Source organism: Pleurodeles waltl, chromosome 7 (assembly GCF_031143425.1).
Source record: "Pleurodeles waltl isolate 20211129_DDA chromosome 7, aPleWal1.hap1.20221129, whole genome shotgun sequence".
In the NCBI taxonomy this organism is placed as follows: Eukaryota; Metazoa; Chordata; class Amphibia; order Caudata; family Salamandridae; genus Pleurodeles; species Pleurodeles waltl.
This window is the reverse complement of record NC_090446.1, coordinates 1,549,805,466-1,549,827,808: the sequence shown is the minus strand read 5'-3', so window position 1 is coordinate 1,549,827,808 and position 22,343 is coordinate 1,549,805,466. Positions and strand designations below refer to the sequence as shown.

At 49.5% G+C, this 22,343-nt stretch overlaps 1 protein-coding gene across 1 annotated transcript in view; it reads right to left on the bottom strand.

The window, feature by feature from the left end:
* Positions 1-22,343, bottom strand: part of LOC138246687 (potassium-transporting ATPase alpha chain 2-like) — a 37,718-nt gene that overhangs the window by 676 nt on the left and 14,699 nt on the right. Inside the window, exons 8-22 of the mRNA XM_069201455.1 lie at positions 21,061-21,329; positions 18,971-19,169; positions 17,275-17,384; positions 16,874-17,008; positions 15,514-15,706; positions 14,716-14,891; positions 14,467-14,603; positions 13,412-13,562; positions 12,090-12,258; positions 6,687-6,841; positions 5,919-6,042; positions 4,042-4,187; positions 2,926-3,059; positions 2,505-2,606; positions 1,499-1,590 (exon numbers count right to left, since the gene is read on the bottom strand). Coding sequence (XP_069057556.1) covers positions 1,499-1,590; positions 2,505-2,606; positions 2,926-3,059; positions 4,042-4,187; positions 5,919-6,042; positions 6,687-6,841; positions 12,090-12,258; positions 13,412-13,562; positions 14,467-14,603; positions 14,716-14,891; positions 15,514-15,706; positions 16,874-17,008; positions 17,275-17,384; positions 18,971-19,169; positions 21,061-21,329 — 2,292 coding nt within the window. The remainder of the gene's footprint in view (positions 1-1,498; positions 1,591-2,504; positions 2,607-2,925; positions 3,060-4,041; positions 4,188-5,918; positions 6,043-6,686; positions 6,842-12,089; positions 12,259-13,411; positions 13,563-14,466; positions 14,604-14,715; positions 14,892-15,513; positions 15,707-16,873; positions 17,009-17,274; positions 17,385-18,970; positions 19,170-21,060; positions 21,330-22,343) is intronic.

Genomic DNA, 22,343 nt, shown 5'->3' with positions numbered 1-22,343 from the left:
GCAAGCTAGTCCCTCCATTTACCCAAGGGGCAGTTAATGAAGTCCAACACTCAACCAATGACCCCTTCTAAGGAAGAGTCAGTCACTAAAGCCCAGCACTCAGGCAATGCTCCCATACAGCTGATGATCCATCACTAAAGCTAAACAATCAGTGAATGGGCATGTGTAACTGATGTGCAGACAATAAATCCCAGATCTCCAACAGTGACTGCTTATATCCTAGGGAGAGTTACTGGAACCCAACATTCAAAGAATCACCCTGCACACCAGTTACTGAAGATCAACACTCAGTCAATGACTCCTTGTAAGGAAGGGCCTATCAATGAAGACCACCACTCAACCAATAACTCATTGCAACCGAGGATGGGCAGTTCTGCTACTGAAGGTCAACATTCAACCAATGACATCTTGTAATGGAGGGTCTACCAGTGAAGGCGAACCCTTAACCCATGACTCGTTGCAACAGCGGATGAGTGGGTCTGCTACTGAAGGTCAACATTCAACCAATGACATCTTGTAATGGAGGGTCTACCACTGAAGGCCAATACTCAAGCAATGTCATCTTGTAATGGAGGGTCTACCACTGAAGACCAACTACTTGTTGCAACAGAGGATAAGTGGGTCTGCTACTGAAGGTCAACTCTCAACCAATGACACCTCATGATCATAGGCCTACCACTGAAGACCAATAATCAAACAATGACACATTCCAATGAAGGGTCTACCACTGAAGGCCAATACTCAACCAATGACACCTTGTAAGGTAGAGTCTACCACTGATAGCCAATACTCAACCAATGACACCCTTTAATGTAGGGTCTACACTGAAGGCCGATGTTCTACCAATGACATCTTGTATTGGCTGGTCTGCCACTGAAGGCCAATACTCAACCAATGACACCTTGAAAAGGGTCGGCTACTGAAGGTGAGCTGTCAGCCGGTGATCCTATGCTGCAGAGGTTCAGGCAGTGAAGAGTAACACACACAATATAGCATCCAAAGAAATATCTTATTTAAAAAAGGACCACTGTACACTGAATACCTAGTCTTTGGCTGAGCAGGATCTGCCTACCACCCAGCAGACCACTATCTTTTTCTGTCTCTAATTTGCGTCATCTAAATATTCAGTATACACTATGCATCAAACACTAATGCTGTGGTGAACATGAGATAGTGGAGTTCAATGCCATGATCATTGAATTTCTGCTGGGTGAGACCTGTAGTGCACACGTGTTCGACTGAGTTGTTAGTTAGGAGCTGGCTTAGGCTGATGTACCTGGCTTGCTGCAGACCCTTTGTGGGTTCATAAATATCAGGAGTTTTTACCCCTTCACCACCACCTGCACATTTCTGTGTCAGCACAGGGTGAGGTACTGCTGAAGAGGGATGGAACAGTTTGTACGTAGGATAGGGGAGTAGCAGGATCACATGTATGTGCCTCTAAAATCACCACAGTTCCACCACCACTGTCAAGAGCAAAAGAGCAGAAAAAACTTACACCCCGGGAATGTGCGGATCAAAAACTTCCGTAGTTCATCATACACCACAATTAGGATAGCGTAGTGAATGGTAACAAACCAGTACTCGATCCTACAGAGAGATGAAAAAAATGTGAAGAGTGTGAATGATGAGGAGACACAGAAAATCACAAACATTTATACATTCAATGGATCAGTAGGAAGGCGCTCAAAGGGGCTCTGCTTATGAGTCCTCGTGAGCCAAGTAACATGATAAGAAGGGATCCCAAACCCTTGATGGATGTTACAAAACTTCATTCAAAGATGAAGGAAATCTACCATTTGGAAGAGGATTCTGGGACTTCTTGTTTGCCTGAACACATCTGCTAGGAGCCCAGTAGACCACAAGCAGGCAGCTCTCACGCAGATTGTAACACAGAACTGAACCCACCCTTTCTTTCTAGGTACAGTTTTCATTCTGATGTTTTTTTAAAGAGGGCGTTAGATCAGGTATATAGGTTTCATTTAGTCATTGTATGCCTATAGGTGATAGGCTTAGAAGCACCCTTAACAGAGAGAAGGAGTGCTGCCTTGTATAACTAATAGGATGCCTAACACAACCGCACCTTCTCAACTGCTGGCTTTTAGAATTGGTTTTTTTTTTTAAATGGTTATGTTTTGGTCTATTTATCTGACAGCGTAAGTCCCAGGTATGCCTCATCCTTACTAGAGGGGCTTCCTGGTTCAGCAATGCATTCCCTAATGTAGACCCACACCAAAGTGAGCTATGTTATCAATGTGTGGTTGGTAGTGCTTTACAAAACCCACAATAAGAATAAATCCACACAAATGAATGTATACAATTCACACAAGTTTCTGAAACATTTTCACACTAAGCAGCATTTTACACAATTACATAATCCCTTCTCCCATTCTCTGGGGACGCCCACTCCCCAATCACCCGCACTATAAAATATTAGCACCAGGGTGACGCTCCCTCAGAATGCCCCTAAACTGGTCCTCAGTTTGGGAACCACAGGATCTTACCTCAGTGGTGTGAAGTGCAAAGCCTCATCCATGCCGGGGCAGTAACACAGGAAGACCCCGATGACGATCTGTGACAGCACCCCCAGGAAGACCACCTTGTTCCTGAAACACCACAAACCTCACATTACTCTCCCACATCCTGTGGGTGCACAAAAACAACTAAAACACGTCCACATCTAGCAGGACCTTCTGGGGAGTGAAGAACATCTACTATCAGAGGGAAATGTTAGCATTGGGTCATTGACTGGTTCAGCTGTTCGGAGGAGGAGTTAGGATTGGATGATGGGTAGGTTAACCTTAAGAAGAAAGACAAGTTTACACAGCACTTCATGGGCATGAGCTGTTTTAATCTCCACATCATAGCTATGGGTTACAAGTGCATGGGACTAACCTGTGATCTCTGACAGGAATTATATCTTACCTGAAAAAATTCCTGGTAAAAATGGTATTCTTTCTTGTTTTGCGAATAAAAGCATCTGCCATCTGGCACACCACAATGCTGATAAAAACACCGGAGTAGCAGGACCACTCCTGCCGCAATCGCTGATAGTAAGTCTGTGGGAGAAGGGAAGACCAGCTGAGCCTTGGCCAGAGGAAAACCAAGTGTCAGAACTAATTTACAATATGAACAAACTGAAGATGTGAGAAGGAGTCAACAATGACTGAGCCCAACCAGCCGAGGAACACAGCTCTAGAAGATATGGATTAACAGGGAAAGAACCAACAAGATGCAAAGATCAACAGTGGTAGGAGAGAGGGACAACTAACCACCACACACTGAACAAGTTGAATTCTCCACAAACATAGACCGGAGATGCGAGACTGAGACACATTCAACCAGCAGAGACAAGAGATTCTAGATTGAGACACACTCAACCAGCAGAGACAAGAGATTCTAGATTGAGACACACTCAACCCAGCAGAGACAAGAGATTCTAGATTGAGACACACTCAACCAGCAAAGACAAGAGATTCTAGATTGAGACACACTCAACCCAGCAGAGACAAGAGATTCTAGATTGAGACACACTCAACCAGCAGAGACAAGAGATTCTAGATTGAGACACACTCAACCCAGCAGAGACAAGAGATCCTAGAATGAGACAAACTCAACCAGCAGACAGAAGAGATCCTAGAATGAGATACACTCAACCAGCAGAAACAAGAGACACTAGATTTAGACAAACTCAACCAGCAGAGACCAGAGATGTTAGATTGAGACATAGATGTTTGAAGAGACCATAGACGCACTCAACCAGTATGGACAAGAGATGTGAGATTGAGGCACACTTAATCAAAAGAGATCAGAAAGTTTAGACCAAGATACACTAAAATGGCAGCAAGCAGAAATGTCAGATTGAGACACCAGCCAATCACAGTGGACCACAGAAACAAGACTGGAAGTGCCAAAGAGCAAACCCTTGCTGAGTGAGAGTCTTGTGAGAGGTTATCGCATATGCACTCCAGCGAGGTCACACCTTCTCCAAGGGCAGTTTCCTCTCTTGGGCCTTTGAGTGCTTCACTAAGGGGCACTTACCCATTCACTGCCGTAGCTGTCCTCCAGTTCTAAGACGGTCTTACTCTCCCACTCCGGCCGCAGACCAAAAAGTCGTGTTGGAAGAAATCCTTGTTGGGCCATAATCGTGAAATAATTCGCAAAGCCAGCGAAGGATTCCATGGCAGCTGAGAAAGAAGAAATAGAATTATAGATTGAACGACTTCAGATGACATCCATTCATCATTCATGAATGCATTCAACAGTGATTATATCAGTCTATCTGACAAACCATTAACTATGCTCGCCAGTGTAAATCTAACACACACCCAGAGTTTGAACATTTCAATAATATTCAGCCATCTACTTACCAGAAACAACAGCAATATAACAGGCAATGAAGAGACTAAAGGTTTACTCTTTGTAACAACTTTTTGCTCCACCACATCAAGTGCACTGAGCATCAAATATCACTCACTAACAGAGCAAAGAGGGATGAAAGGATCACTCACTAATAGAGCACAGAGGGATGAAAGGATCACTCTCTAGCAGAGCACAGAGAGGACCACTCACTAACAGAGCACAGAGGGATGAAAGGATCACTCACTAACAGAGCACAGAGAGGACCACTCACTAGCAGAGCACAGAGGGATGAAAGGGTCACTCACTAACAGAGCACAAGGGATGAAATGATCACCCACTAACAGAGCACAGAGGGATGAAAGGGTCACTCACTAACAGAGCACAGAGAGGACCACTCACTAACAGAGCACAGAGGGATGAAAGGATCACTCACTAACAGAGCACGAGGGATGAAAGGATCACTCACTAACAGAGCACAGAGGGATGAAAGGATCACTCACTAACAGAGCACAGAGGGATGAAAGGATCACTCACTAACAGAGCACGAGGGATGAAAGGGTCACTCACTAACAGAGCACAGAGAGGACCACTCACTAACAGAGCACAGAGGGATGAAAGGATCACTCACTAACAGAGCACGAGGGATGAAAGGGTCACTCACTAACAGAGCACAGAGAGGACCACTCACTAACAGAGCACAGAGGGATGAAAGGATCACTCACTAACAGAGCACAGAGAGGACCACTAACTAACAGAGCACAGAGGGATGAAAGGATCACTCACTAACAGAGCACAAGGGATGAAATGATCACCCACTAACAGAGCACAGAGGGATGAAAGGGTCACTCACTAACAGAGCACAGAGAGGACCACTCACTAACAGAGCACAGAGGGATGAAAGGATCACTCACTAGCAGAGCACAGAGAGGACCACTAACTAACAGAGCACAGAGGGATGAAAGGATCACTCACTAACAGAGCACAAGGGATGAAATGATCCCCCACTAACAGAGCACAGAGGGATGAAAGGGTCACTCACTAACAGAGCACAGAGAGGACCACTCACTAACAGAGCACAGAGGGATGAAAGGATCACTCACTAACAGAGCACAGAGAGGACCACTCACTAACAGAGCACAGAGGGATGAAAGGATCACTCACTAACAGAGCACAGAGGGAAGAAAGGATCACTCTCTAACAGAGCACAGAGGGATGAAATGATCACTCACTAACAGAGGGATGAAAGGATCACTCACTAACAGAGCACAGAGGGAAGAAAGGATCACTCTCTAACAGAGCACAGAGGGATGAAATGATCACTCACTAACAGAGGGATGAAAGGATCACTCACTAACAGAGCACAGAGAGGACCACTCACTAACAGAGCACAGAGGGATGAAAGGGCCAACAGAGGGGCCGAGAGAGACACAAAGAGGGGTAGAGGAGAGATGGGGCGAGAGAGGAGGTGCACTGACAGGGAGGGTCCTGCCTGCCTCGAGCCCTCAGCTCATGCCTAGTGCCAGACATCACAGGCTTGCCGAGGATCACACACTCACCAATGTGGAAGTAGGAATAGCTTAGCAGCTGCTGGTTCACCAGGTGGTCTCTTGTGGGGTGCCTCGGCTTCCGGGTCATGATGTCATTTTCAGGCTTCTCATAGGCCAAGGCAATGGAAGGGATCTGAGGGAATAAATGCATTGAGATCAGGACGAATGGATGGATGAATGGACAGATTGATGAATACAAGAATGGAGACATGTATATGGATAACACCCCCAGCTGGCTTGTTCAAATGTTGTTATCCTTAGTGGATATTAATTCCATTATAGATAGACAGAGAGGTGGCAGGCAGATAGATAGATAGATGTTTAGATAGATAGATAGATAGATAGATATATAGATAGATAGACAGATTGATAGATAGGTAGATAGATAGATAGATAGATAGATAGATAGATAGATAGATAGATAGATAGATAGACAGCTAGATAGACCGATAGATAGACAGACAGCTAGACAGATAGACAGACAGACAGACAGATAGACAGACAGCTAGATAGACAGATAGACAGACAGACAGACAGACAGATAGATAGATAGATAGATAGATAGATAGATAGATAGATAGATAGATAGATAGATAGATAGATAGATAGATAGATAGATAGATGTATAGATAGATAGATAGATAGATAGATAGATAGATAGATAGATAGATAGATAGATAGATAGATAGATAGATAGATAGATAGATAGATGTTTGAGTACTTGGGAGAATGAATCTTTGTTTGAAGATGAAGACACAGCAGATTAGGACTGCTTACAATGTCGGTGCCCAGCTCGATGAAGAGGATGGTGATGGTGCCCAGGGGCAGAGGGCAGTTCAGGATAATGTACACCATGAATGGTACCATCTCTGGAATATTCTTGGTCAGTGTATAAGAGATGGACTTCTTCAGGTTGTCGAAAATTAAGCGGCCTTAGAGGAAAGGGGAAAACAAATGAAGAGTTTATTCTCTCACTGTGTAGGGACATACACAAAAACTGTCCCTCCTAACCTCCCACCTGGTACGCAAGAACCGGACACACCGCCACACCAGATCACCTGTGCAGTGAGGAATGCAAGAACCAGTCACACTGCCACAGGGATCACCTGTGCAGTGAGGAATGCAAGAACCGGACACACTGCCACAGGGATCACCTGTGCACAGAGGAATGCAAGAACCGGACACACCGCCACACCAGATCACCTGTGCAGTGAGGAATGCAAGAACCAGTCACACTGCCACAGGGATCACCTGTGCACAGAGGAATGCAAGAACTGGACACACTGCCACACCAGATCACCTGTGCAGTGAGGAATGCAAGAACCAGTCACACTGCCACAGGGATTACCTGTGCACAGAGGAATGCAAGAACTGGACACACTGCCACAGGGATTACCTGTGCACAGAGGAATGCAAGAACTGGACACACTGCCACACCAGATCACCTGTGCAGTGAGGAATGCAAGAACCGGACACACCGCCACACCAGATCCCCTGTGCAGTGAGGAATGCAAGAACTGGACACACCACAACACCAGATAACCTGTGCAGTGAGGAATGCAAGAACCGGACACACCACAACACCAGATCACCCGTGCAGTGAGGAATGCAAGACCCGGACACACCCCAGCACACCAGATGACCTGTGCATTGAGGAATGCAAGAACTGGACACACTGCCACAGGGATCACCTGTGCACAGAGGAATGCAAGAACCACACACCGCCACACCAGATCACCTGTGCAGTGAGGAATGCAAGAACCGGACACACGGCAACACCAGATCACCTGTGCAGTGAGGAATGCAAGAACCAGACACACCGCCACACCAGATCACCTGTGCAGTGAGGAATGCAAGAACCGGACACACCCCAGCACACCAGATGACCTGTGCAGTGAGGAATGCAAGAACTGGACACACTGCCACAGGGATCACCTGTGCACAGAGGAATGCAAGAACCACACACCGCCACACCAGATCACCTGTGCAGTGAGGAATGCAAGAACCGGACACACCGCCACACCAGATCACCTGTGCAGTGAGGAATGCAAGAACCGACACACCCCAGCACACCAGATCACCTGTGCAGTGAGGAATGCAAGAACCGGACACACCACAACACCAGATCACCTGTGCAGTGAGGAATGCAAGAACCGGACACACTGCCACACCAGATCACCTGTGCAGTGAGGAATGCAAGAACTGGACACACCAGAACACCAGATCACATGTGCAGTGAGGAATGCAAGAACTGGACACACCGCCACACCAGATCACCTGTGCAGTGAGGAATGCAAGAACCGGACACACCCCAGCACACCAGATGACCTGTGCAGTGAGGAATGCAAGAACTGGACACACTGCCACAGGGATCACCTGTGCACAGAGGAATGCAAGAACCACACACCGCCACACCAGATCACCTGTGCAGTGAGGAATGCAAGAACCAGACACACCGCCACACCAGATCACCTGTGCAGTGAGGAATGCAAGAACTGGAGACACCACAACACCGGATCACCTGTGCAGTGAGGAATGCAAGAACCGGACACACTGCCACACCAGATCACCTCTGCTGTGAGGAATACAAGAACCAGACACACCGCCACACCAGATCACCTGTGCAGTGAGGAATGCAAGAACCGGGCACACCGCCACAGCAGATTACCTGTGCAGTGAGGAATGCAAGAACCGGACACACCGCCACACCAGATCACCTGTGCAGTGAGGACACCAGATCACCTGTGCAGTGAGGAATGCAAGAACCAGACACACCACCACACCAGATCACCTGTGCAGTGAGGAATGCAAGAACCGGACACACTGCCACAGGGATCACCTGTGCAGTGGGGAATGCAAGAACCAGACACACCACAACACCAGATCACCTGTGCAGTGAGGAATGCAAGAACCGGGCACACCGCCACACCAGATCACCTGTGCAGTGAAGAATGCAAGAACCGGACACACCACAACACCAGATCACCTGTACAGTGAGGAATTCAAGAACCGGACACACCACAACACCAGATCACCTGTGCAGTGAGGAATGCAAGAACCAGACACACCACAACACCAGATCACCTGTGCAGTGAGGAATGCAAGAACCGGGCACACCGCCACACCAGATCACCTGTGCAGTGAGGAATGCAAGAAGTGGACACATTGCCACAGGGATCACCTGTGCAGTGAGGAATGCAAGAACCGGGCACACCGCCACACCAGATCACCTGTGGAGTGAAGAATGCAAGAACCGGACACACCACAACACCAGATCACCTGTGCAGTGAGGAATGCAAGAACCGGACACACCACAACACCAGATCACCTGTGCAGTGAGGAATGCAAGAACCGGACACACCACCACGCCAGATGACCTGTGCAGTGAGGAATGCAAGAACTGGACACACACCCATACCAGATCAAACGTGCAGTGAGGAATGCAAAAACCAGACACACCGCCACACAAGATCACCTGTGCAGTGAGGAATTCAAGAACTGGGCACACCGCCACACCAGATCACCTGTGCAGTGAGGAATGCAAGAACCGGGCACACCGCCACACCAGATCACCTGTGCAGTGAGGAATGCAAGAACCGGGCACACCACCACACCAGATCACCTGTGCAGTGAGGAATGCAAGAACCAGACACACTGCCACGGGGATCACCTGTGCACAGAGGAATGCAAGAACCACACACCACCACACCAGATCACCTGTGCAGTGAGGAATGTAAGAACCGGACACACCACCACACCAGATCACCTGTGCAGTGAGGAATGCAAGAACCGGGCACACCGCCACATCAGATCACCTGTGCAGTGAGGAATGCAAGAACTGGACACATTGCCACAGGGATCACCTGTGCAGTGAGGAATGCAAGAACCGGGCACACCGCCACACCAGATCACCTGTGCAGTGAAGAATGCAAGAACCGGACACACCACAACACCAGATCACCTGTGCAGTGAGGAATGCAAGAACCGGACACACCACCACACCAGATGACCTGTGCAGTGAGGAATGCAAGAACTGGACACACACCCATACCAGATCACACGTGCAGTGAGGAATGCAAAAACCAGACACACCGCCACACAAGATCACCTGTGCAGTGAGGAATGCAAGAACTGGACACACACCCATACCAGATCACACATGCACTGAGGAATGCAAAAACCAGACACACCGCCACACCAGATCACCTGTGCACTGAGGAATGCAAGAACCGGGCACACCGCCACACCAGATCACCTGTGCAGTGAGGAATGGAAGAACTGGACACATTGCCACAGGGATCACCTGTGCAGTGAGGAATGCAAGAACCGGGCACACCGCCACACCAGATCACCTGTGCAGTGAGGAATGCAAGAACTGGACACATTGCAACAGGGATCACCTGTGCAGTGAGGAATGCAAGAACCGGGCACACCGCCACACCAGATCACCTGTGCAGTGAAGAATGCAAGAACCGGACACACCACAACACTAGATCACCTGTGCAGTGAGGAATGCAAGAACCGGGCACACCACCACACCAGATGACCTGTGCAGTGAGGAATGCAAGAACTGGACACACACCCATACCAGATCACACGTGCCGTGAGGAATGCAAAAAACAGACACACCGCCACACAAGATCACCTGTGCAGTGAGGAATGCAAGAACTGGACACACACCCATACCAGATCACACGTGCACTGAGGAATGCAAAAACCAGAGACACCGCCACATCAGATCAACTGTGCAGTGAGGAATGCAAGAACCGGACACACCACCACACCAGATGACCTGTGCAGTGAGGAATGCAAGAACTGGACACACACCCATACCAGATCACCTGTGCAGTGATGAATGCAAAAACCAGACACACCACCACACCAGATCACAGGGGCAGTGAGGAATGCAAGAGTCAGACACACCACCAAACCAGATCACCTGTGCAGTGAGGAATGCAAGAACAGGACACACCACAACACCAGATCACTGGTGCATGGAAGAATGGAAGAACTAGACACACCACCACACCAGATCACCTGTGCACAGTGGAATGCAAGAGTCAGACACACTACCACACCAGATCTCCTGTGCAGTGAGGAATGCAAGAACTGGACACACCACCACACTATATCACCTGTGCAGTGAGGAATGCAAGAACCAGGCACACTGCCAAAGGGATCACCTGTGCACAGAAGAATGCAAGAACTAGACTCACCACCACACTAGATCACCTGTGCAGTGAGGAATGCAAGAACCGGGCACACCGCCACACCAGATCAGCTGTGCAGTGAGGAATGCAAGAACTGGACACACACCCATATCAGATCACACGTGCAGTGAGGAATGCAAGAACCAGCCACACCACCACACCAGATGACCTGTGCAGTGAGGAATGCAAGAACCAGACACACCGCCATACCAGATCACATGTACAGTGAGGAATGCAAGAACCAGACACAATGCCACACCAGAGCACCTGTGCAGTGAGGAATGCAAGAACCAGACACACTGCCACAGGGATCACCTGTGCTCAGAGGAATGCAAGAACCGGACACACCACCACACCAGATCACCTGTGCAGTGAGGAATGCAAGAACCGGGCACACCGCCACACCAGATCACCTGTGCAGTGAGGAATGCAAGAACCGGGCACACCGCCACACCAGATCAGCTGTGCAGTGAGGAATGCAAGAACTGGACACACACCCATACCAGATCACACGTGCAGTGAGGAATGCAAGAACCAGCCACACCACCACACCAGATGCCCTGTGCAGTGAGGAATGCAAGAACTGGACACACCACCATACCAGATCACATGTGCAGTGAGGAATGCAAGAACCAGACACAATGCCACACCAGATCCCATGTACAGCGGGGAATGCAAGGACTAGAGACCACCCACCTGTGTAGTGATGAATTCAAGGACTGAGAGACCACCCACATGTGCAGTGAGGAATGCAAGGACTAGAGACCACCCCCCTGTGTAGTGATGAATTCAAGGACTGAGAGACCACCCACATGTGCAGTGAGGAATACAGCGACTGAGAACAGGGGCAGCTGACTACCCAGACAGGACTTGTGCTTGGGCCACATAAGGCCAGAACAGCCTTTGTGCAGACAGGAGCTGTGATCTGGCAGAGACGAGATGACTGACCCTCACCAAGGCACTCACTCACCTTCCTCTACTCCAGTGATGATGGAAGCAAAGTTGTCGTCCAGCAAGATCATGTCAGCCGCATGCTTGGCTGCATCCGAGCCCGCGATCCCCATGGCCACTCCAATATTGGCTTTCTTGAGGGCTGGTGAATCATTCACCCCATCACCAGTGACAGCAACGATGGCCCCCTGGGAGAAGAGTCAAGAAAAATCTCAATGCTGGAGCCTCATTAGCTTGACTCATCTACAGACAGCAACTCGAGAATGAGTGAGGTTTAGCTATCTGTGAACCCACATGGATCTGCAATGCGTTCACCAGCCACCGAGCCAGGAGGACTGGTACATCAACAGTCCATGGGCCAACAGCCCCCAAGCTACCAGTCCCAATGCGTTCACCAGCCAGCGAGCCAGGAGGACTGGTACATCAACAGTCCATGGGCCAACAGCCCCCAAGCTACCAGTCCCAATGCGTTCACCAGCCAGCGAGCCAGGAGGATCGGTACATCGACAGACCATGGGCCAACAGCCCCCAAGCTACCAGTCCCAATGCATTCACCAGCGACCGAGCCAGGAGGACTGGTACATCGACCAGCCTACAGGCCAACAGCCTCCAAGCTACCAGTCCCAATGCATTCACCAGCCACTGAGCCAGGAGGACTGGTACATCGACCAGCCTACAGGCCAACAGTCCCAATCCAGGTATCAGATTCGCCCCTGGGCCAATAGTCCCAATGCACCCACCAGCCCACGAGCCAACAGCCTTAATGCATTCCCCTGCCACCAAGCTAGCAGGATCGGTACATCAACCAGCCTTCAGCCAACATTCTAGGTGCATCGACCCCCCCTAGGGCCAAGAGCATTGGTACATCAAAGAGCCCCGGAGCCAGCAGTCCTAGAACAGCCACCAGGATCTACATCCCCAGCAGCCTCTGAGCCAAACTGTTCCATCCAGACCTAAACCTACAAACTCACTGCCTCATTAGTTTCTGATTCTCCTTCTTGCTGCAACTATTAGAACTATTTTTCTGCATCTCCCTTGACCCCACCAGACTATGCCCAACAATCCCACTACATTTACCTCTGATGAGCCTGTGTTCCAGTCTCTAGCAGTATACCCTCCACTTCACCCAGACCCTGGTCCTGAAACCTGACTGCGCCAACACTTTGACTCTGTAATCCAACTGCACTTCCAAGATGACCACCTTCTGATCCCACGTCACCAACAGTCGATGGCCAGTTATTCCACTGGATCAAGAGTTGATGGCCTGCAAATCCAACTTCACCCCAGGGTAGTTAGACCACTCCCGCGGAAACCCCTGAGTCTCCCTTCTTATGCACCCACCAGTCTCTGGCATCCTTCCACGATGAGCAGTTTTTGCTGTGGGGAGGTTCTTGCAAAGACGATCTCTGTGTGGTATCTCAGAATGTCATCCAACTCATCTGAGCTCATGTCCTTGATTTCCGCGCCGTTGACAACAATGGTTTTTGCATCTCTGAAAAATAAACCCAGCGCTCGTGAGAACAGGATTGGAATGCAATGGTACGGACACAGCGACAGAACTCACTACTACTGGAGGTGCTACCTCCTGCGAAACCTTCTCCAGAGCTTCAGCCTATCAGCAAAGAACCCCCCCAACCGAGTCACAGGTCCAGTTCCCTCCAGAAGCCTCTCTTACGTTTGAGCACGGGGAGTTCCCAGCTTTATTGAACACAACCACTCGGTCCTTCACATTAAGAACCAAAACTATTCCAGAACCAGGCACCCAAGAACATCGGTCTCAAAATGGGATTAACCACAGATTAAGAAATGTCATGTCCCCAGTGAAAGATGCCATCCTGACCTCTAGAACTAGAATGCTAAACATCAAAGAACCATAAACAACTGTTCTGTAGAATCAGAACCCTTGTGGCAACCAAAAGAAGAAGCGACGTGAACTTTACAACAAGCCCGATGTCCTCCAGACATAAGAAGCCCTGTGGCCTTTAAAATAAGAAACCTCATTTCCAAGATGCTCCTCGCCCTTGATACGAGACAGCAAGAATCAGAACACCTCATTATGAAGGGCTAAAAGTCCATAATCCCCCAGATCAGGATGCCCCATGCACTCCAGACCCAGGAAGCCCAATGGCCTCTACAATAAGAAGCCCCATGGTATCCAGAGACAGCAAGCCTCCTGCCTTCTAGAACATGAACCCCCTTGGCCTCTTGATCAAGAAGCCCCATTACCTCTGGAGTGAGATTTAGAAACCTCTCCCAGAGGCGCCACACCCTGTAGAGTCGCCAACACTCCTGAAGCCATGGCCAATTATGAGTCAAGATGGCTAATGCCTGTCGCAGAAAGGGTCAAGCACCACCCGAAGGCAAGAGTAGGTACAGAAGCTGCTACTCCGGTTTACCTGGGATTGACTCGATCCACTGGAATACTCAGCCGCTGAGAAATGTCTTCCACTGTCTCATTAGCTGCTGAGATGATGCCCACGCTCTTGGCGATGGCCTTCGCAGTGATGGGGTGATCACCAGTTACCATGATGACCTACAGAGAGAGAAGTTTTACCTTTTGTTGAATACCATTTTTTGTATAGCTTTTGGTCAACTTCTATAGCCATTGTTGAGTCAAGGGCTTCAGAGGCAACCACGACTGTTACCTTGATCCCAGAGGAGCGGCACTTGAGCACGGCATCTGGGACACTTGACCGAGGAGGGTCGATCATGGATATGAGACCCACGAAGCACAGACCATTGATGGGGAAGTTCATGTTATCTGTGTCGAAAGGGTATCCAATTGGAAAATCCGACTCTGGCAGGAAGTAGTGGCAGAATCCTAGAGGAAGACACCACAGACCGTCAAGAAGGTGAGAAAAGATTCTGAGAAAATGGGATCAGAGAAGATGGGGTTCAATGGAGCGATATGAAGGGAGAGAGGAAACAATGAGAGCAGCATGAGATGGGGAGAAGAGCTCTCAGTTGGACAGAGATGGAGAATGACATAAAAACGGATGAAGAAGCGATGCAGAGACAGAGAGAGAAAGAGACAAGAGGATTGAGAAGATGGGAGTCAAAAGAGAAGGAATATGCATCAGTTTCTTAGAGAGAAGTGAACTGGATGGCTCTGCAGATACTTAGCAAGGCAGGACTCCAGGTATAATCAGGCACAAGGCATTTCTATCAGCATGTAAACCGCAGACCGTGGCACACATTCTTTTCCCTATCAAGCATCGAACCACATCAGAGATGTGGGCCATTCAAGGGCGACCATGGATCAGGAGTGTGAGTTAATCACCCATTAGTGCCGGAGGGTCCTGCTGGTGTCCTCCATGTGCACGCCAGCCACACCCAGGTTAAAACACTTGAAGCCCTGGAATCATTCCAAATAGGGCATTTTTATCCCTCCCACCACACCCCCTGCTGCTTTACCGTCTAATCTGCCACAAAGCGTAACTCACCAAGAACACGCTCTCCTAGGCCCCCCAGATCCATATAGGCCGTCTGGAAGGATTCCCGCATCTCCTCGTCCAGAGGCCATTCCTGGCCCGCCATCATGATTGTAGTGCAGCGGTCCAGAATGCGCTCAGGGGCCCCCTTCATCACCAGCAGGTACCGCTTCTCGTTGGGGTCTTCCAGGCGGTGGATGGAGAGCTATGGAAAATGTGGGACAGTGTTATCTTGGCCCTATGCACGCTTCTCCAGATATTGTGATGCGTTTGTTTCATTTGCATAAAACACACTTTGCCATCATATGACTTCATAGCACTGTCTGTGTTCTAGTTCATCAATTCCACTCATGGTAAAAGTAAAACTACAGGTCCCAGAAGGCTTTTCACTGTAGGATAGGGTGTTTCACTTGACAGAGCTACTTGCAACTTGTTTGTTCAACCTCTCCATCCCAGTTGTTTTTTTGTCCACTTTGTCAACTCAGATTAGACCCAGCCATATGAAACTCAGCCTGGCTCCTGTCGAACCCATACTGCCCTGCCAGGCCTCTCTGCACCACAACACAAGCCACTCAAGACTGGTTTTCTAGTTGAACCTCTTCAGTCGGGTGAAGTTTGGTTCCAGTGGCACATTGACCACCGGCCCCACGTCTGGGCAGAACCCGTCACACTGAGGGTGTCACAATGAAGAATAGAATGAAGCGATGGACATAATGCTCAAATTCATCTCAGCCACTGGCTATTACTTGTGCCTCATCCACAGTGCCACCTCATATTGGGCCTAACCATATGCAAATCAGCCTTGGTCCTCTGCCAATAGATACAGTCCAGCCCGGACTGCTGTTCCAGGTCGTCTCCAAATCAATTCAAGACTGACAGTTCATTCTAGTTGGGCCTCTTCAGTTCGGTACACCTTGGATCCAGTGGCACAGTGAGCAAGGGACCCACATCTGGGGTGGAGACGGCTAACCCTGAATGACCCTCTTTAACATAAACCTCTACCAGCCCAGCATGTGCCGCCCTCTGCTGGCTAATGTCAGTTTTGCGGTCCATTCTTTTCCTCATCACAACTTTTCAGTGATAAAGGGCCTGAATTAGATATTGGCAGATAAATTACTCCATCACAAATGTGACGGATATCCCATCTGTCATATTGCAATTCCATGATAGCTTAGGCAGATCGTAATACAATGGACAGGATACCCATCAGCTTTGTGAGGAGTAACCCGTCGGCCAAACTCTAAATCAGGCCCTAAGATCTTGGGAGCCTTGGCTCCCTCTCCCACCAGCCAGGGTCCCCTAACCGTCCCTTTCCACCCCGGCCACCACCCGCAGCCAGAGGAGTGAGGCCAAGCGCCTGCCGCACCCTCACCTGGAATTTGTTGGTGGAGTTGAAGGGGATCTCAGCCTTCTTCAGGTTCCGTGCCCTCAGCTCCATCACTCCCCCGAGGTTCAGCTCTGTGAACTTGAGCAAGGCGGTCTCCGAGGCATCACCGACCACCACCCTCTGCAAGAAAAATTGAGGAGAAGTCAAGGTAAGTGACCAGGGGTCAGCAAGACATGTCATATCCAGAGTCCTGCCCAAGCAGGGAAGACAAGGTTTCAATGGCGATCCATGAATGACCCGTCAGTGAGGAACACTCCACATTAGAGACACCCCAAGGACACCCCAAGGAAGCAGGTCCATTCACTTATCAAGAGGGGCTCCAATGAGTGACTCCTCTGGGGCTGGAAAGCCCTGGCAAACTCTTGGCTCCCTCCCTTTAGACAAACCTTGTTGATTGGCAGTTCCTCCTGGCCCCCGGTGAACTCAGCCCGGTTGCACAGGGCCGCGATTCTGGAGAGGGACCCCCAGGTGGGGGAGCTGCGGTTAAAGCCTTCACCTGAGGGGGGAACAAAGACATGTGAGAAGAGGCCAGGATTGTACAACCATACACTTCAGAGAGGAAAGTTATATTTTGTGTTCAACAAGTGATGCAGAAAAAAAATATCTTATTACAATCTGATGGTGTCTGCTTATGGTGATTAGAGCCTACTGCTCAGAGACAGCTCCTACTGCTCAGATACAGCTCCTACTGCTGGCACACAGCTCTTAGTGAAGAGGGCAAGAGCCTACTGCGCAAATACAGCTCATACTGCTGGCAGCAGAGCCTACTGCTCAGATACAGCTCTTCCTGCTGGCACACAGCTCTTAGTGAAGGTGGCCAGAGCCTACTGCTCAGATACAGTTCATACCGCTGGCAGACAGAGCCTACTGCTCAAATACAGCTCATACTGCTGGCAGACAGAGCCTACTGCTCAGATACAACACTTCCTGCTGGCACACAGCTCTTAGTGAAGGTGGCCAGAGCCTATTGCTCAAATACAACTCATACTGCTGTCAGACAGAGCCTACTGCTCACATACAGCTCCTACTGCTGGCACACAGCTCTTATTGATGGTGGCTTGTTGCTATTCCAGGTGCACAGTTCCCAATGCAGGGCTAGCCCATTTTGCTGATAATCAGATCCTACTACACAGTAAGGCTTGTAGTGCATGAGGGCAGCTCTGACCACTAGCTCGTTTCTCCCAAGTGCACATAAAGACAGCGAAACAGCCATGTTGAACCCGCCCCTTCAAAGGGACATATGGCCTCAGTTTGAGTCCACACCCCACTTCCAAGGCTCCTGGGGCGTCTCCAAGGCTCTTGCCTCACAGTCAGAGAGATCCCACCACCATCTCTCCACATTCAGGCAGTAGTAGGTCCAAACCTCTCCTACACCCCAGGACCCTTCTCTTCCTACACTCCTGTCATGGTGCACTCAAGAAGTCAGCCTCAAGACTCCCCTGGCCCTTGCACCTGGGTTCTCTTTTTCTGTACACTTGTGTACAGAAGTAGATTCCTCTTGGGGTACACATTACGGCAGTATGAAATACATATCTCCCCATACCCCAGGACCCCTCTTCACACACATATCTCATGGGACACCCAAGAAGTCACCCTCAAGGCGCTTCTTACCATCCTGGCCCCTTAGACCTGGGCTCTCTAGCTCCATGTACTTGTGTACAGTAGTAGAGGTCTCTTAGGGTACACATTCATACAGTATGAGGCCAAAGCCTCCCCTACACCCCAGGATCCCCTCTTCATAAACTCCTCTCATGGGACACCCAGGCAGTCATCCTCAACTCTCCTCTAACCATCCTGAACCCTCACACCTAGGCTCTCTACTTGTGTACACTTGTGTACTCAAGACCTCGAACTTCGAGCAGTAGCACCCCCCCCCACCCCAGCACCTTAAGACCCCACCGGGTGAGAAGCGTGCTCAAAAGGTTTGTTGATTGATTGATTGATTGTACAGAACAAGAGATTCTTCTTGTGGTACACATTCAGACAGTAAGAGGTCAAAGTCTCCCCTACAACCCAGGACCCCCTTCTCCACACACATCTCTCATGGGACACCCAAGAAGTCACCCTCAAGGCTCCTCTTACCATCCTGGTCTTCGGATGTGTCGGCCGCATGGATCAGGTTGTCGAACCACATGTGCGCCACTGTCATCCTGTTCTGGGTCAGGGTACCGGTCTTGTCGGAGCAGATGACGGAGGTGGAGCCCAGGGTCTCCACCGCCTCCAAGTTCTTCACCAGGCAGTTCTTCTTGGCCATCCTCTTGGCTGTTAGTGACAGGCACACCTGTGAAGGGAGAGAGGTTCAGTCCTGAGGTTGTAATGCTGATGGCATGTGCCACAGGGGTGTCCACAGTGTGGGGGGTAACTTCATTCACTGTGCTGGCATGTCTGTGGACATTAAGGGTCTGATCCAGAGTTCAGCGGAGGGGGTACTCACAATGTGATGATGTCCCGACCACCAAAGTCTAAATCCCATTATATCCTATGGGATTTATATTTCAGTGGAAGGGATATCTGCCACCGTTGTGACAGTATAACCCCTCTGCCAAACTCTAAATCAGGGCCTGAGTGTGTACGAAGTATGAGAGAGGGCACAGACTGCCCTGCTAGCAGACACACAGGCCACAATTAGGAGTTCTGAAGTAAAAATGCATGCACTTTGGTAAAATCACCCCAGTATTGCGCAATTCTGAGGAGCACACTACTGAATGGGGAATTACTGTATTTGCTAGGCTTTTCTAGCTTTAAAATTACACAGACTCCCCTATTCCATGTGGTTTCACCACATACATTTACCACCTGCTCTGAGCAGGAAGAAGATGTATGCAGTGGGCGGTGGATGGGGCAGCGGTTCAGGGGGTGTTAGGGAGTTGGGGCAAAAGGAAACGTACACTTCCCCCGTGAGAAAATAAAAGTGTCAGGAGACTTGGTTGCTGCTGCAGCCACAGTCTCATGCATTTTTGGCAGCTGGAAAATCAGATCACAATCTTCCAGAACCAGGTACATTTGGGTGCAGAAAAACCTAACCACTAATAATCAGTTGAGATGAAATCAACACAGGCATTAATTTCATTTCCCTATTGCACAAAGTGGTTACACTATGCATAGGAAGCACTGTAGTAAGCACACATGGTCCTAAGAAGGAAGCCAGACCTGCCAGCAGCCACACATGGTGGTAAGAGGGCGTATGGATAGTCCTGCTAGCAGCCACACATGGTGGTAAGAGGGCATATGGCTAGTCCTGCCAGGAGCCACACATGGTGGTAAGAGGGTGTATGGATAGTCCTGCCAGCAGCCACCCATGGTGGTAAGACGGCATGTGGCCATCCTGCCAGCAGCCACACATGGTGGTAAGAGGGCGTATGGCTAGTCCTGCTAGCAGCCATACATGGTGGTGAGAGGGCGTATTATGGCTAGTCCTGCCAGCAGCCAAACATGGTGGTAAGAGGGTGTATGGCTAGTCCTGCCAGCAGCCACCCATGGTGGTGAGACGGCATGTGGCCATCCTGCCAGCAGCCACCCATGTTGGTAAGAGGGCTTATGGCTTGTCCTGCCAGCAGCCACACATGGTGGTAAGAGGGCATATGGCTAGTCCTGCCAGGAGCCACACATGGTGGTAAGAGGGTGTATGGATAGTCCTGCCAGCAGCCAAACATGGTGGTAAGAGGGTGTATGGATATTACTGCCAGGAGCCACCCATGGTGGTAAGACGGCATGTGGCCATCCTGCCAGCAGCCACACATGGTGGTAAGAGGGTGTATGGCTGGTTCTGATAGCAGCCACACATGGTTGGAAATTGACACACAACCACCCTGCTACCAACCACACATGGTGGGAAGAAGGAGCATGGCCAGCTCTGCCCCCAATGACACCTGGTGGTATAGGATGCATGGCTGCCCTGCCAGTATCCACACATGGTGGTAAGAGGGCACATGGCCAGCCTGCTAGCAGCTAGCAGCAACACATGGGTGGAGAGGGAACATGGCCTGCCGGCTAGCAGCCACGCATGGTGGGAAGAGGGTAAATGGCCAGCACTTCCAACAGCCACATATGTGAGGGGAGCCACTTGGCTGCTTCAGCACCAGAAATGTTATAGCAGGGATCATGAGAAGGAGCAAGTCTGAGGCTGGGAAACTGAAAATGTAGTCCTTTGTGTCTGTGGACGTGGTACTCACAGTGACCGTGGCCAGCAGTCCCTCCGGCACATATGCCACCACGATGCCAATGCAGAAGATAATTGAATTTAAGACATTGTAACCCATGGCGATGGAGATGATGAAAAAGACGATCCCGACAGCCACAGCAAGGCCGCTGATCATGTGCACAAAGTGCTCGATCTCCAGAGCGATGGGAGTCTTCTGGTTACCAACCCCTGAAGCCAGAAACGCTATTCGCCCAATCACAGTGCGATCTCCGGTGTTAATCACGATGCCGGTGGCTGCCCCTGAGGACAAAACATAACCTTGTCTGTGCTGGAGCATGGCGATCAGAAACACAGGGCTGCAAAATCAGGAACACAGGATCCATTTCCAGAGACATGAACCCACCAACACCACACCCCAAACAGGAAACACAAACCCACCAACAACACCACATCACAAAGAAGAGACACAAACCCACCAATACAACATAACAAATAGAAGACACAAACCCACCAACACCATATCACAAACAAGAGACACAAACCCACCAACACCACATCACAAACAAGAGACACAAACCCACCAACACCACATCACAAACAAGAGACACACACCCACCAACACTACATCACAAACAAGAGACACAAACCCACCAACACCACTTCACAAACAAGAGACCCAAACCCACCAACACCACATCACAAACAAGAGACCCAAACTCACCACTCCACATCCCAAACAGGAAACACAAACCCACCAACAACACCACAAACAGGAGACGCAAACCCACTAACACCACATCATAAACAAGCGACACAAACACCACCACATCTCAAACAAGAGACGTGACTCCACCAACAACACCACATTACAAGAGGCATAAATCCACCAACAACACCACATCACAAATAAGAGACACAAACATACCAACACCACATTCCAAAAAAGAGACACAAACCCACCAACAATACCACATCACAAACAAGAGAGATAAACCCACCAACACCACATCACAAACAAGAGACACAAACCCACCAATACCACATCACAAACAAAAAAGAGACACAAACCCACCAACACCAATACATCTCAAACAAGAGACACAAACCCACCAACACCACATCACAAACAAGAGACACAAACCCAATAACACCACAAGAGAATTTGAATCCCTCAACCTGCAACATTTGCCCTAAAACAAATAAGACAAACTAGAGAAAACAAATACCACAAGTCATGAACAGAGATCCCTCAAAGATAAAGCACAGTCCAACCACACAGCACACAAAAACAAAACAAGAGGTGCATCAAGAATC